This window comes from Trachemys scripta, chromosome 1 (assembly GCF_013100865.1).
Source record: "Trachemys scripta elegans isolate TJP31775 chromosome 1, CAS_Tse_1.0, whole genome shotgun sequence".
NCBI lineage: Eukaryota > Metazoa > Chordata > Testudines > Emydidae > Trachemys > Trachemys scripta.
This window is the reverse complement of record NC_048298.1, coordinates 309,509,120-309,525,570: the sequence shown is the minus strand read 5'-3', so window position 1 is coordinate 309,525,570 and position 16,451 is coordinate 309,509,120. Positions and strand designations below refer to the sequence as shown.

General features: G+C 38.7%; 1 protein-coding gene across 1 annotated transcript in view; it reads left to right on the top strand.

Moving 5' to 3' along the window:
* DDX10 (DEAD-box helicase 10) overlaps window positions 1–16,451 on the top strand; it is a 308,585-nt gene that overhangs the window by 76,817 nt on the left and 215,317 nt on the right. Inside the window, exon 13 of the mRNA XM_034758827.1 lies at window positions 3,667–4,111. Within this exon, the coding sequence (XP_034614718.1) occupies window positions 3,667–4,111 (445 nt within the window). The remainder of the gene's footprint in view (window positions 1–3,666; window positions 4,112–16,451) is intronic.

Below are 16,451 nucleotides of genomic sequence, written 5' to 3'. Positions count from 1 at the left end.
TTTTGTTTGCAAGTCAATTAATAGTCAAATGCTAAAATTATTTTAAGATAGATAATTGTTTCCTTTAATATCACAAGTATGTTGCATATAAATCCTTTTACTAATGGGTCTTTGGTGAATGTGCACAAGGTACTGAACGGAAACTTCCCTCAAATTATCATTCTTTCCCTTTTTCTCTGAAATGCCTCACTCAAATCCCGTTGCTGCTAATTGCTCCTGGAAGAATGTGTATATACGTAATATATAATCTTGAATGTACTGAGATTGAGAATACAGAAGATCAGGCAGTATAAAATATTTAATGGTCCTACAAACTGGCAGGCATTTTCAGAGTTTGTGGGGAAATTCAGTTGTTGTTAATGACCCACAAAGGAAAAAAAACACTAAATGTATTTACTTCGCCAATAGGTACTGAATGCCCTACTAACCAACAGGGAAGGGGCATTCAGTAAATTTAATAGTTTGACAGAAGGGAAGTTTTGGCTAGACTGTATTTTTGTGGGGGGAAAGATAAAGGACTTTAGTACATACTGTCTATACACTTGGAAAATTAAACTCTCACTTCTGAACACTTTGTAATATTTGTGTTTTTGGCTAGTTTGTCCTCTGAGTGTGCTTAGAGACTATAGGCATGAATGTGCATGTTGATTGGTTGGGTTCCTGAGCCCCAAAGCTAGGTAATACTGTTGTGAAGGATTCATGATGGTGACCCATCATATATACAGAAGTGTCTTAAATGATAAAACACTTATTCTTGTGGTTATATTGGTAAGGTGCTCAGGAAAGCTTTAAGGAGACATTTAAAGTGATTCAAACAGAAAAGTGGAGAGAGTTTGATGGATGATGCAAGACACTGAAACAGCAACTTTTCTTCAAGTGCTTGTCTGTATATGTATTCCACTATGGGTGCATATGTGCTTCATGTAGCTGAGACCAGAGAATTTTTGCAAGCAATGTCTGTAGGTCCATGCTTGGGCCTATGCCAAACACTGAAGGTATAAGGGGCAGGGCTGACCAACAGCCTCCCCAGTTCTTTCTTACCACCTCCTGGCCTCAGTTGTAACCTTTTCTCTTTGGCCTCATTCTTGTCTCCAAACCAGTAGATATGTCAAATTTAGTGACCATATTCTACAAAATCTGTGTATAGAAGCTGTCACTTTATAATACTGGTGTATCGAGAACCACATCACCCTATTGACAGGCCCTCCAGGAACTCAAAATTCATTGGCAGACAGTTGCAGCAGACATTTTGCCATCTATCAGGAGTGGGAGTGGCATGATTCATGGTGCACAGCATTTTAACTCAGTGGGGAACCCCCTATTGGAACCTGTTTCCTCTCAGGCAAAGAGGAAATGCAAATAAACTACTCCAGGGTAGCTCAAAGAAAGCATTCCAGAGGCAATACTTTCTTACTGCCTTGAGCTGTGCCTCTCCTCCCATCCCACTACTACCTTGGCTTCTACTGAGGATTCAACAGGACAGGGAACAAGTCATCTTCATCACTCCCAAATGGCTAAGACAGTCTGGTTTCCAAGCCTCCTACAAATGTCATCCCATCCATCTGTCAGCATTCGGCCATTACTGCACCTGTTGACCCAGGAATATGGCAGACTCAGGCATCCTAGCCTGGAGGTGCTTCATCTCTCTGCTTGGTATTTGGATGGGCATCAAGCCTAGAACATTCATGCTCTGAAGCTGTGCAAACCATTCTTAATAATAGAAAGGACGTCTGGAAAATGTTACCTAGCCAAGTGGAAACAGTTCTCTCTCTGGGCCCAGCAAAATAATATATCTCCAGAGACAGCAGATATTCCCATTATTTTAGACTATCTTCTTAGGCTGTGTCTACACTACTGTGGTAAGTCAACCTAAGTTACGCAACGCCAACTACGTGAATAACGTAGTTGGAGTTGACATGGCTTAGGTTGATTTACTGCGGTGTCTACACTGCGCTCGGGAGACGCTCCCCTGTCGGTTTAGCTTATTCCTCTCATTCCCAGGTCTTCACGAGACCCACTAAATTGACCTGTGGTACATTGATCACTGCAGCGTCGATCCCGCAGTAGTGTAGACGTAACCTTAGTCTCAAGGTGGATCTTTTTCCTTAGTTCAATATGTGTTTACCTGGTGGTAATCAGCGCATGTCACCCACCCTTGGACTCAGGTGTAGACCAACTGCTTGCAAAAATTCTCTGGTGTGTGGAGCCCTTACATACCTGCAATGTCATACAGATAGGGACCACACATCTCTAAGAACTCTAGTTACAGTGAGGTAAGTAACTTCTCTTTCTCTGCATCCTACTCCAGATTGTGTATGGAAGGGTCAGAATTGTCCTAGGTTGTAGGAATAGAACAGATAAGTGTGCGTGCAGGTGGATAGAAGATCAGATGAACCATGTCCAGGTTGAGTTTTAAAAAATATGGGGCAACTTAAAGTTAGAGATGCTCCTTTAGCCATGTAGAATGGGGCCTTCTTGGGGGAATGGAGACTTGGTTTTACTTTAAAAAGCAGAAATAACTAGTAAAACTACTGACTTGGTTAATTCAGCTCCTGAGAATCTTGCATTTGACAAGTTCTGCTCTCACCACCAGAAAGCTGTTACTAGAAATGATTTAAAGAAATTAAAATCTGCATAAAAATTCTTTATTCATTTTAAATTTGGCCATGGGCCTTAGAATACTCTATTTCTTTTGTTAACCTTTTCCATTTCCTTTTACGGATTTTAACCTGTTGCTGGTAACAGGCTCTGATTATTTAACCAGAAATCAAATAATTTCCTTGTGGCAACTATAGGCATTTTTCTCATGGAAAAGTTTAATATTGTGTAAGTAAGTGTCAGGCAGGAAAGGCTTCACTGTATTGTGGGAATGGGGGTGGGGTGGAGTATTAAAACTCAGGTTGGTGCCCCTTTTCCCACTACACACTGGCACATACTGTACCATAGCCTAAAGCGTGTACTTCCGTACACCCCTTCAACATGCTAGGTTATTCGTCCTCTACTTGCCTTCGGATACGTGCTTCTGGGGTTTAGATGCACACAATAGGTGGGGTAAGGCACAACCACATGTATAGACATGTGTAAAATCTCTTGTGTAGTTTTAGCCTTAATCATTTTTGTTACTCTTCCATGTCTTTTTGGTACCAAGGTACATAGAACTGTGCACAATATTTTAGGTACAGTCTCAGCAATGACGAATACCATTGTTTCCTTGGTGTGTGACATGAATCTTTTCCCTCTGCAGTACTAAATTGCATTGTCATTTATGCCATCATATTATATTGTAAATGTAATTTAATTTGCCATTTGCTGTCACTCTGGGTTTCTTTTGGGAGTACAGTTTTCTCAGCATTGCCCTCCTAATGAGCTCCTTATGTTTCCAGTTGTTTCCCCCCATATTTGTTGGCTTGCATTTTTCCAACAGTTTGACTCTCCAGTTCTCTCTCTCTCTCTCTCTCTCTGTGTGTGTGTGTGTGTGTGTGTGTGTGTGAATTAAAAAAATAAATAAAAATCAAGAGATTCTAGTTTGTACGTACTCCAGTCAAAATACATTAAACAAAAAACATTATCAAAATTAAACGCAGACCCCTGCTGATCATTTCTAACTTAGTAGAATGGTTTTCAGTTTCAGATTAATTTTTTATTATTTTTAATCCCATGCTTTAGCTCCCTTGGACTTGCAGTGGCACCTCGGGTTAGATTTCTTCAGAAAGCCCAGAAACAATTGTCTGTGAATGAGTCACTGGAAGGAAAAAGCCACCCAAAGGGGACAGGGCAGTGTGAAGATGCATGCTCCTTAGCAAGCAATGAAGAGGTGGAGGAAAGAGGAACTCATTTTGAAGAAAAGATATCTACTGTTCAAAGAATGAAAGGAGAGGGGAGAAAAGAAGAACCAGAGGAAAAAGAACTCCCCAACAAAGTCATTGATAAAGAGAGCGACGAGTCAGAGGAATTATCTGAAGAGGAAGAAGTTCCTTCAATAAACAAGGTTCCAAAAGCAGAATCCATTAATTTCCTTGAGGATGACGATGACGACTTTAGAGATCTTGATTTGCTGACAGTGAAACGGCAGAACGTTTTTGGCTTGGAAGCTAAAGATCTTGCAGTATTGGTAAGTGTGTTTTGGTGTGAACCTCATGAATCTCATTTTAAGTTAATGCAGCCTACGTAAGAGAATAGAGTAAGAACAAAATTCTGCCCCTACACAATGCTCATTTGATATCAAATGAGTTGCCCACCTGTATCAGAGGACAGAATTGGCCTTAATTGAAATTACATGATTTATATTACTGTTTATATATAAAATGAACTGTATCCCGCCTCATGGATGGCCTATGTTATATTATTCATAACTTAGATATCTGAGAAATTTAACAGTTTTAAGTCTTTACGCTTACCAGTTTTCTTGTACTTTCCTAAAAGTAGCAGCAGACACAGTCATAACTTTAACTAAATTGATGAGGTTTTACAGTTTATGGAGCTTGAAACCTCATTGTAATTCATTATGCACCACTTCATAATACAAATCATTACAAATGTTCTTTACAATAATGTATCCTTCACACCATGAATTTTACTTTTAATGAGACCTTTCCTATTGGGAGTTAATCCAGTAACAAAGAGAACACTTCTTGTAAAACAGTTATAAAGGTTTATTAAAAGTGTTCATCTAGATCTTTCATTTCTGTGGCAAGTGTTTATGGCTTGACACCTCAGTGTCCCTCTTTCTTGATATTCTGACAAATGTAGCATTTTTTTAAATATGGTGTTCTATTAAATATAGTCGAGATATTTATGAAAAATGCTTGTGTAGAAAAAGTTACGCTTGATAATGTATCTTTTCACATAGTGATCCATTAGTTTCTTTACTACAAAAAGCTAAATTTAAATGACTACATTTCACGGCAACTTGGTGGAGTAGTGTTTTTTACTTAGATATATTTATAAAGAGATCCTTCTTTAAGCAAAATTAGTTATTTTTAGGTGTCTAACTATCTTTCATTGAATCTTTATCTTCACATACCGTGGAAAGCATTTGTTTTAAATTTACGCTGTCCAGTCAGCCTGTGAATTACATTTTTTGAAAAAAGATGCTGAAAATTGTTGCACTTTTTTTGTGAGAGTATTACTTGGAAAACAGGCTATTTAAGAAGTGACATGTCACATTGCTTTGAAATCCTGGGCAGTTGTACAGTACCAGGTTTGTACTCCAGCATCTAACTTTTATGGGAATCTTTTTGCTGCCTGGGGCTGGGGGGTGCTTCAGCCACACTGCCCAGAGCTTCAGGCTGAGGGTTGGGGACCTGTCCAGAGTTCTGGGGCTGGGGTACTCTGGAGCTGGGGTTGGGGACCTGCCTAAAGCTCTGGGGTTGGGGGCACTCGGGTGGCCCAGGACTAAGGTGTGTGTGTGGGGGAGGTTGTGGGAGAGGAGTGCTCTGGGCTCCTGCGGGGGAGGGGACATAAAGGGAGGCAAGGGATGGGGCCTTGGGTAGAAGGGGAGGGACCGGCTGCCAGCCTTCCCCAACGACTGGTTCACCGGCTGCCCATGGCTTGGATATCTGTGTATCGAGCAGAGTAGTGTACTCCTGTGATCAGCTTTGTTTCCCCACTAAAAGGCTGAGGCAGAGTGGGGACTGGAGTTACTCAGCTTGTAGGCTTGAGTGTAATGTTCCCTCCCCATCCCCACCTCCTTCAGGGTTGTTAGGAAAAAGTAGTTGGAGATATTTATATACCTGGGAGATGTTAATGGGGAATAATGGAATGAGGTTGGGGGAAGACTGTAGTATTCAGCTTCTTGTCAGTGTGCTGCTTCCGGGCCCCACTGCCTATCTCTGGGCAATCCCCTCCATCAGTAGGATTTTCCTGCCTACTTTATTTAGTTTTCTGCTTATTTGGTATCTACCAAAATGTTTTGAATTCTAGTGTAAATGCAATGTGAGGAGAGAGCATATTGACATGTAAAAAATGAAAAACAATAATTAAAATTTCAGCTTCAAGCAGAAAGGAACGTAGATGCTGGAACTAGGGGTGTTGGGAGCGCTGCCGGTGCTACTGCACTCCCTGGCTTGAAGTGGTTTCCATTATATACAGGGTTTACAGCTTGATTCAATGGCTCTCAGCACCCCAAGTATAAAAATTATTCCAGTATCCCTGGAAAGGAATTGCCATTTAAAAAACCCAAACATTTATCTGTAGTTGGTATGAGAGCGCTGCTCATATTAACCAGGAATTGTGCCAATTTTCCAGCTTGTTTCCAGGATAATTTTGCAGGCTTAAACAGAAGACTCTATAAATATTTGTATTTTAGTAGGAAGTGGTTTTGGATGTTATATTTGACAAATGACAAAAAGAGGTGCTTTCATTTTTAACAATGCTAGCTAGAAACATGTTTTGAAAAGTATTAGTGATTAGAAGAGAGCCATTTTGAACCTCCAAGTAACCTTTTGATACTGTCCTTGTATTAAAGATTCATAAGTCAGTTTATGTAAGCTCAAGCAAGGCAGAGGTTATTTTCTTTGCAGCAGGGTTGATATCTTGGTTTTATCTACTTGCAAAAAAATTAATGTTTTTTTAAGTCTTTCACATTAGTGTCCAAAAGACCCACACTGGTTATAGGCACTCGTACATGAAACCTGGGAATATGCTTATGGCTTGCTCCTCAAACATTTCTGTTATCAAATTCTGAGTTTTGTATTTGCTAAACAGCTGTTTTAACACATTTAGTCTGAAATTTACAGTTTAAAATGTTGCCTTCTGTGATGAGAATCTTATAAAATCTTATGTTCATTGGCCTGTGAGTGTTGCATATGGATAACATAAATAACCGGAAAGTGAGATGGGGGAAAAATGGGCTGAAAATGCCTCTTAAGGAGTGATTGTAGAATCCTAAGAGGTTAAAGAAAGCAATTCCTTCATAACACATCCTCTTTCGGGTGACTCAGATTTTGCACATGGGCTGTGAAGGGAGTGCTACTTGGTTGTTGGTTGAAAGATGATGTCTTGATGTGGTGCTTCAAGCATGGTAAGAGTTACACTTAGATTGTAAGTTCTTTGGGCCAAGGCGGTCATCTTGTTATGTATTTGTACACATCTAGCACAATGGGGTCCTGGTCCTCGACTCATAAGCTCTGTGATAATATAAATTAAATAATAATGTACTTAATGTGAAGTCACTGTCTCAGTCTTTCAAAATCCTCGAGGAAAAAGAAGTCAGAACGTGTGTAAAGTTGAATATGTGTCACAAAAGATTAGTGCCTTTATATGGTATTAGAATTTGTGTAACAAATAATTTTGGCATCATTTACTCTTGATGCCATTTTCCATTTTAATATGAAATTACATGCACATTTTCTTAGTTGTTGACTATAGAAACTATAGCATTATGAAATTAAGATAATTCAGCAATTAAAGAGTTTCAGACAAATCTCTCCAAATAGCTCATAGCCAAGTGCAATGAAAAATGTATACTTGAGCATGACCATAGCTGGTACAAAAGTAGATTGTGAAGTTGAGTAAAAAAACCTTGACACTTGCTTGATCTTGTTGTTGAATCTCTTAAAATTTAATTTGCTACAAGATATGCAAAGAACTGAACATAACAGCCATACTGGGTCAGACCAATGGGCCATCTAGCCCAGTATCCTGACTTCCAACAATGGCTGGTGCCAGATGCTTCAGAGGGAGTGAACAAAACAGAGCAATTTATCGGGTGATCCATCCTCTGTTGTCCAGTCCCAGTTTTTAGCCATCTGAGTTTAACTGGATAGATCCTGACAGCCTTTTCTTGCTCCTTACAGGCTTTGCTCCCCTCACCCCTCCTAACTGTTTTGAAAGGAATACAGTATTTGCATGAGGGGTCGCTGGAATTCCCAAGTGAGCTTTGCTTCAATGATTTCTTTGGTAACCTTTTATAGAGAGATCATTTTTTTATTTATGCAGATTTCTTGGGGTAAATCACACAGCACCTACAGAGATGTTTTTAAATATTTTAGGACTGTTCATTGGTATTGTTTAAAATGCCTTTTTAGCTTGCTGCTGACTAGAGATTCACAGTAGCATGTTTATATTTGAATTCCAACAAAAAGCCCTCTGTAAATGAGATTTGTTTCCTTTTATTATGTCCAGCTCAGTGCCATATTGGATCAGATTGCTGGTCCCTCTGATTGGATATCCTGCCTCTGTCAGAGGGCATTGTCAACAATTTTCAAACAGACTTAGATATGTTAAATCACAATGACTCTTTGAAAAACAAAGTCAGGTTACCGTCTTCCTCAAGCAGCGCTTCATTCATGTCAGCTTTCACACCTCAGACTTTTTTTTTTTTGACCAAGCTCTATTCAAATAGTGTGACTAACGATGTTTAAATAGCGGGGAAAGATTATTTTTATGCCACTCTTTTCCTTTCATTGTCAGAATCAACTGAAGCTCAGAATTTTCAAAAACTACCGTCAATATGGACCAAGTATAGAACCTTAGCATCCCAAAGTTCAATATTTGAGAAATCTGTGAGGATAATAAAACAAGATGATATAATAGAGAGTGTTTGCATCTTTACCTATGGTGGTCACTACTGGCATGATTGCCATAATAAACTGTAACATCAGTCTAAATAAACTGATTGTGTGGTGAATGTTTCTAACCTGAAAATTTTATATACAGTATTGTTGCAAGTGCAGAATGTTATCTGAATAATCTCTGTGTGTAACATCTGTGAAGTATTTTGGTTTCTGCATACAAATAGGCGCAAGGGCAAATTTTTCTTTATTGCTAGCCCAGTGTGTCATTTTCTCAAATGAGTAGGTGTGTTAAGGAAATATTTCTAGACCTGGAGTAACACTGAACACTGAAGGCCTATCCTACTATCATCTGAGATAGGAAGCTGTTTGTGAACAGAATTGCAAGCACAAGTACTCAAATTTTGCTTGTGCATGTGCTTATCACCAATGTATTGCTCTGTGTGGCATTTGCATTTTTAAGCAAATATTTCCTTTCTGTATAACACATTGGGTATTGTGACCTAGTTGGATGAGGCACCAAGACGAGTGGGCATCCTTGAATGTATGTACTCTGAGAATCGTTCTTTGTAAGTAAACTACATAAACAAATATTACCATTCTTCGAAACAGAGCATCCTCTAGCACAATGGTAGTTTAGTTTCAGTTCATCTGAATTGAACATTCAGGAGGTAAAAGTTTCTGTGGCAACCCCTCTGCTCCCCAAACAGCAAACATACAAAAAAAACAAATCAACAACACAACTTCATTGTATCTGGAAGGTTACTGAGCTTAAAGGAAGATGTACCTACAGTATACTCCATGTCAGAGACCACCAGTGAAAAGACTCATGCATGAAACTACCAGCTAATGATGATTGTGTGGTGAAACAGTTTTCCTGTCCCTCTGATAAATGTCTGTTTGGTGAGATCAAAATGTCCAGTAGGCAGCTATAAGGAAGCTAACTTCTGTTTTCTCGTAAGTCCAGGCAGGTTGAAGGTCTAGATATCTTGAAACATCAAGGTAGAATTTTGATCAATGAAGGCATTAAGATGAATGATGTACCTTGAAGGATGACACTGTGTGGCTTGATATGCCGTTTCTAGCTGTTCAGCAAGAGCACAGTGTGTACGCAAGTTTGTAATTGAGAGCTGTGCATATGAACCATTGTAAGCTTAAAAATTAAAGCATAAAATTTCTTAACTTTAAGATTTTAACGGTTTGATTAAAATGGTTTTCCGCTGAAATATTTCCTAGTGTGTGTGTCTGTTAAAGTAGAGGCACAAAGCACATTTGTCTAACGGTGCACTTTAGTGTTGAATGGTGTATATAGTAGTATGCTGTTTAAAGTGGGTTATCATGGAAAATTGTAAGTCTGGGGCATAACATTTTAATTTAATGGTTTCTTATATTTTTCAGTAGAAGAAAGTGTCTTACTGATTTATTTTGTTCTTTTATCTAGAAATGTGTACTATAGTAATTGTATGGAAGGATTCAAACAATGCATCTTTGGTTTGCTTTTTGGCTGTCCATTTAATAGATATTAAAATTATACATTGAGTGATGATTACAGTAATTTGTAGAATTTTTGCCTTGTTTGCTTTCTGGTTAAGTGTTATGTGAAGTTCCTTACCTTAAAATAGCAGAACTCTAGGGATTTTGGAAACATGTATATAATTATTTTTAAGATTATGAACAGATTTAAACCATATCCCAGTTTGTATAGCATTAAACTAAAGAATGAAAATATCTACAAGTTTGAGAAGCTACATTTGAGAAGCTACATTTGAGTTATAAGTATTGTTGAAACAAGGACTATAAAATTTCTCATATTGCATGATAGGAATTTTAGATTGACGCTGTCAGCATTACACAGGAAATGGAGCACCAGTCCCACATGAATTCTTTTTCCACCAACTCATGCTGTTAAATTATCTCTTCTTAAACCTTGCTGTTACAGTAGAGAGGTGAGATATTGTTGGTCTGAGTCTTTCTTCATAAGCACTATAAACTTTGTTTCAGTTAATTATCTGAAGACAGCAAAGTAGTGTCTCCTGACTGACGTTCAGTAATTCTTTAATTACAGTTTTTTTACCTACTGTTTTTTCCACAAGGCACCTGCCTCATTCAGTGCAGAGGACATACCTGCAATGGGGATGAATCAGACTGTTGTCTCTAGGAACTCCACCTGGTTTGTTGCAGAAATTGGAAGGTGTGTAGTAAATGAGGCAGGGGTTTTCAGGAAGAGGAAGGGTGGTGTCATCATTAAGGCAGCTAAATGCTGCATTGGAGAGTTGGATTTTATACCTGCCTGTGCCCCGGAGTTCCTATGTGATGCTGGCCAATTCATTTAAATGAAACTTTTCCTAGGTGGTCAATAGTGTGTTCCTCATTTTCTGGGCACTCAAATTGCTACCCTAGAGTTTCATTTGCAGAAGTGCTGAGCGCATTCAGTGGCAACTGAAGTCATGGGAGCTGTGATTGGAATATATAAAGTGCTATATAAGGCCTGGTCTATACCTAAAACATAGGTTGACCTAACTATGCCACTCAGGTCTGTGAAGAATGTTGTGCTCTGGGCACTAATTAGGTTGATATAACCCCACTTCCTCATCCTAGGTGGATTTACTGCAGTGATGGAAAAACCTCTTTTATTGCTATAGTAAGTGTCTGTGCTAGTAGAGTAAACATACCTTTTTGCTAAATATTCTGAAAAATCAGGTCTTGCGTGTCATAAATTGGGCACCAAAACTTTGTGGATACTGTGGACCTAAATCTCTGTGCCTCATTTCCCCATCTGTAAAATGGAGATAATGCTCCCTCATCTCACAAGGGTATTGTGAAAATAAATTGTTCATGAAGCATTCATACGATAGTGATGCATATCATAAGAAAATGAACAATTCTGTCTTCAGAGCAGAGTTTGAATAGTGTGCAGTAAATAAGGCCTGGTGCCACTCGTTGAACAATGAGGAGAAAACAAAATACTGAATAGCTGTTCATTAAATGAGCACTGTGGAGCAGGTGCACGGAATGAGGCAGGAGTTAGTGGGGAAAAATAGCATATGATCATGAGGGTAACCATACGTCCCACTCTGCCCCGGACTTGTGATTTTTTTTTTTTTTTTGTGTGTGTGTGTGCGCAAAACTGGGCCTTTGTCCCATTTGCTCTTGCTCTAAGGGGGCACAGAGGCATGTTTGGGTTTTCATGAGAAGAATAGAATGAAAACTGGTACACACTTTGTAACAGTGAAATGCTAATGTGGGTCATGGTGCATTTTAAATATCAAATAGCATAAAAATTGGCCTGTAAGTGCTGTTAAGCACCTCATTTTCCTTTTTTTAGATGTAGGACTTGGATGTAGTTGAAATTTGTGGTGCTAAAAAGGTAAGTGAGGCATAAGTAAGGCTAAGATTTTGTCACGGGGCTTTTTAGTAAAAGTGATGGGCAGGATGCGGGCAATAAGTAATAAATCATGGGAGCCCCACTGCCCAGGGCTGAAGTCATGGACATCACCTAAAATCACAGAATCCGTGGTCTCTGTGACCTACTTGTAGCTATAGGCATAAGTGATTCTATCTCAAGCTGGAGTATACTAAAAACAGCAAATTCTAAACAGTTAATATCGGTGTTCATGTTATGTGCATAAGATTAATAGAGACCTCATAGCAATAGGAAAATGTTTTTAACAAAACAACAAATCCCTAATATGCTGATAATGCCTCAAAGTTCTGTAATTTTTCTCTGTCTCTAGGTGCTTTTCCTTTAAGCCCCTGCCATTGCTATCTTTCAGAAGTGATTTGTAGTAGAGATTTGATTGCTAATTTTCTTAGCAAATTGATGCTAATGGCTTATAAAGTAAATTACTTATATTTTACTGGGTGTTCTAGACATAGACTAGGAATTGCTAATGGCCTTGGGTCTCCAGCTTAGGGCATTACTAGCAGGTTATAGAGCTGGCTTTGAAACAGTGGGAATGGGATTGCTTTGAAATTTTGTGTCCCAGTTAAACTGAAGGTGGAGTAGGAGAAGTACGTGACTTTCCTAGGACTTATTTTCTTTGTCATTGAATATCTGTTATGTAATCTGATATTGAAGGTTAGGGGACATCCTGAAGCAGGATAGCTCAAATATGTTAGTTCCATTAATAGCACAGCTTCAGTAGCTATTTCACTCTTTCCCCGTATTCTCATTGTCTCTCTCTTATACACACTCTGCCTTCCTATTTTTGTGACAAATAAAAACAGGGACTAAGGTTTCTCTGTACTGCCATGTAAAAAATGAGACCTTGGATAAGGTGGCAGGACTTTAGTAGATATGAAAGTTTGATACAAGTTTCTGAGCTCTTTTTTTAAAAAAAGTCATGGTTAAGATCTGTTTTATTTGTGAATTTTACTTAACTACCTCAGGATTTTAAACCTATGTTGTATTCTATAGGGTTTTTATTTAGGAGAGTAACATTTCTTCATCAGAATTAGGTCAGAATTAGCCTATATCCAGTGACTATCAGATATATAAGCAGTATTATCTAATTGTTGGCTATAACATAATGGAAGTTATTTGTTTAAAATGTGTGGAACAATATTTAGCAAGATACATATTTTTAAAAACATCTAGATACTTCCTTTTTATATTCTGATTTTGTGAAATCAGCTGTTGTGCTTGCAAATGCAGGAGTTGTAGTTTTTTTAAAAGCACTGCAGGACCATGTAGTTGAGAACAAGGATAGAGCCTGAAGTAGTTTTATTTTCTTCTTTGCTTATCCTTCAGTGATAGGGTTGTCTAGTCTTAAAGGTGATACATTGTCTGGCTTGTCCTGTGCTATGGATTTTGCATTTTAGAATATGGGATCATAAATTGTTGATCTTCTAGGAGGACAATATGGAAAACTGTTTCAGACCATGTGATCCTGTCTCAACTAGTTAGCTTGGTTTGTAATTCAAGGACAGACATACACTAGAATTTCCCCACCCCCTGCAGATACAATAAACATTCTACACTGGAATATTGTGACTTGAACATCTGCAGGCTTAAATTTACAAAAGCATGGAAAATGACAGATAGGGATGAGCCTTCTTGTAACTAATCTTGTTGGGAATTGACTCCAAAAGACACCAAGTAACTGCTTGTTTCAACATTGATTTGCCATAGAAAACACATTAAGGGCCATGTTTTAGCCTTAATAGGTACCAGACTTGAAACACAGTTCTCTAATATTTTCTTCTCTGCACATAGGCAAAAAGGAAGCATGCTACAGTGCAGCTGGATCAGAAGCATTTGTCACAACTTTGACTAAATATGATTACTTCTACTACTGTCTGGACCCAAAGGGGTTTCGTTCTGTTGCTCTACTTTCAGTCAGACTTTGATCAATCATTGCATTCAGATATTTTCTCGTACCAACTCAAGCATCCTTTGTTGGTTGTTTCTAGAAACCTCTTCAGTGCTTTGGCTGTCATACCAGTCAGAGGTAGTTGGCTGCTCCAGGAGCTATTCCTTGGATGAAAAGGCAGAAAATGGCCACCATGTGGGTGTGCTTGGATAGCAGCAGGATTGTGTTTCCACACCTGTGAAGTCTTCTCTTGCCCCTTTCTGTGGCTATGGTGCAGCCCAGATGTTCATGCATAGTAGAGCAAAGCTGTTCTAACACTGCCTAGTATCTTTAAAGCGAGCATGCTTTTGTTTCCTTAAAGACACATTGTAATGTTAACCTTGTAGCAAACTGAGCACAGAAATATTTTTCATGTACACCTTAACTGAAGTTTAACACCGTGACAAATGTATACCATAAATTATTATCCTTGCTGCCTCAGCTCTTTCCCATATAGGTTAGAAATAGAGGGTTCCTGGTTATTTCGAGTTGTGATATGCAACACAATCCACTGGGTGCTGTAAAAGTGAAATAAGCTGGTATAGGGTTGGATACAAGCAAAACAAAGTGCTCCAAGAACCTGCAACATAATGGGAAAATAATTTTATTTAAAGCAATTGGAAACAAGACCTGTCAACAAAAGTCACAAGCTTCTTCAGCCTCGACAGCAAACCGCATGTGTATTCTGAAAATTAAATGAAAACGAGTGTATAAAAAATTAAACTCTTTGTATGCAGCTCCAATAACTTCAGTTCAAGCAACATTTGCTTTCAGGAAAGATTGTGACATCCAATTTAACACAATTGGATGTCATTTCAAAAAACATTTGTCAGAGGATGCTTCCATATTTGAAAGCGCTTAGTAAACAATGTTCTATCTAGAGACATGCTTCAATGTTACGTTTTGTATTGCTTTTTTGGGGCACCCTTAGACCTTGGGCTTATCGGGGCTGTCCATCTTCTTGCCAGTATTTTTTTAAAATAGAGTGTTCTTGGCATACTCTAACCTAGTAAGAATCCTGCAAAGGTTTTGAAACCAGTTTGGGGGTGGGGAGTGGGGGATAAAAGGATGTTTTTAATGGCACTAGGCCCTTTTGCATTCTGCTAGGTAAAGGTGCTTCAGTATCTCTTGCATCATCTTTCGAATGCAATCCCCAATGTTTTCTGTCTTCTGTTCCAGTGCATTATTTAAGGACTTCTGCACATAGTACAGTGTTGGCTGTTTACAAGTTTATATAGATAGTCAACAAGAGGAGCTAGTCATCTATGTAGTGCCTCCTACGGTGCTCAGGTAAATGGGAAGTTGTGCAGAGGAGGGAAGAGCAACTTGCCTGAGTTACTGATGATTTGTTTTGATATTTTTTTTACGATTCAAATGGCTCCTCCACATCTCTTACTAAGCTGTGTTTAATGCATAAAATGGTTGTCCTAAACAAGTAATCTTGCTAAAATTTTATTGTGATTACTTATTTAAGATTAAGAGTGACATTTGGTGCCTTCATTTTGAAATCTTCCTGTTTGATAGATATTTGAGCTCTGTAGTTTGAGCATTCTTATTAGTAAAGGTGCAGTGTATTGTCTTGTATGTAATTCTGATATGCAAGATCTTGCGTCTAAGCAAAATCCTAAAAGTTGAAATTACAGCCCAACTTTCATGAATGGTGGGATCTTTGAGGTTTGTAGCTCCTTTTGTGTGCCCTGTTATATATCATCAGTAGATTGGGACTGTAAGTAAGAATCCATCTTATATTAGCATATTTAAAGGAGAATTTTCCTTGTGTTGAGTTCTGACTTACATATACAATGATCCAAATATTTTCCTTTTGAGAATGCAGATATTGCTGAAGCGGAAAGTTTGTCTCGAGTACAGCCTTGCATCCTCATGATATAGGTGGCAACATATTTTTATTAGCTTGTTGGTTTTTAACCTCTTTGATTTGCTTACGTCTGACTTACAGTATGTTAGTTTAGTTCATTTACAACTAGTGGTTTGTAAGCAGCAGAAAGTACCTGAACACTTCAGTTGGAAATGACTAAACTCTATTTCAAGGACAGATGGAAAAGAGCAGCAGCACTTCACCTTGATACACACAATTGAGCTGTATTAGTTTTAGGATTAGAAAATAGGCTGGAGTAGACTTTTCAATAGGTGTGTGTGTGGCAGGGCCAACTCCTCTCCTGCCTACTTCGTAGTCCACAAATAGCTCAGAGACCACCTTTTGGTAAAACACTTGCATTTTATTTAGAGTGTTCTTTTACTCTTTCTTTACAGACTGTGCAACATCATATCAATAGTACCATGGAGCCCTCAGCTCCTGAGCCATGGAGAGGAGAGATCTCTTGTGGTTCTGACTCTACAACCCTGCTTTTCTCTCTCTCTCTCTCTCTCTCTGTTTGCACTTTGTTCCTGTACCTTTTGTGTGATCTGGGCTAATGAGTTAATTAGCCTTTAATTCCCTCCAGCCCATCCTGATCTATCAACTGGGTGCAGTTCCCATAGTCAGGTGTGCTCCAGGGCAACTAATTGGAGTAGCAGTGATCAGAGTGCTGGCTCAGCTGCTGTTGCCCTGCACCTCGTCCCAAGGGAT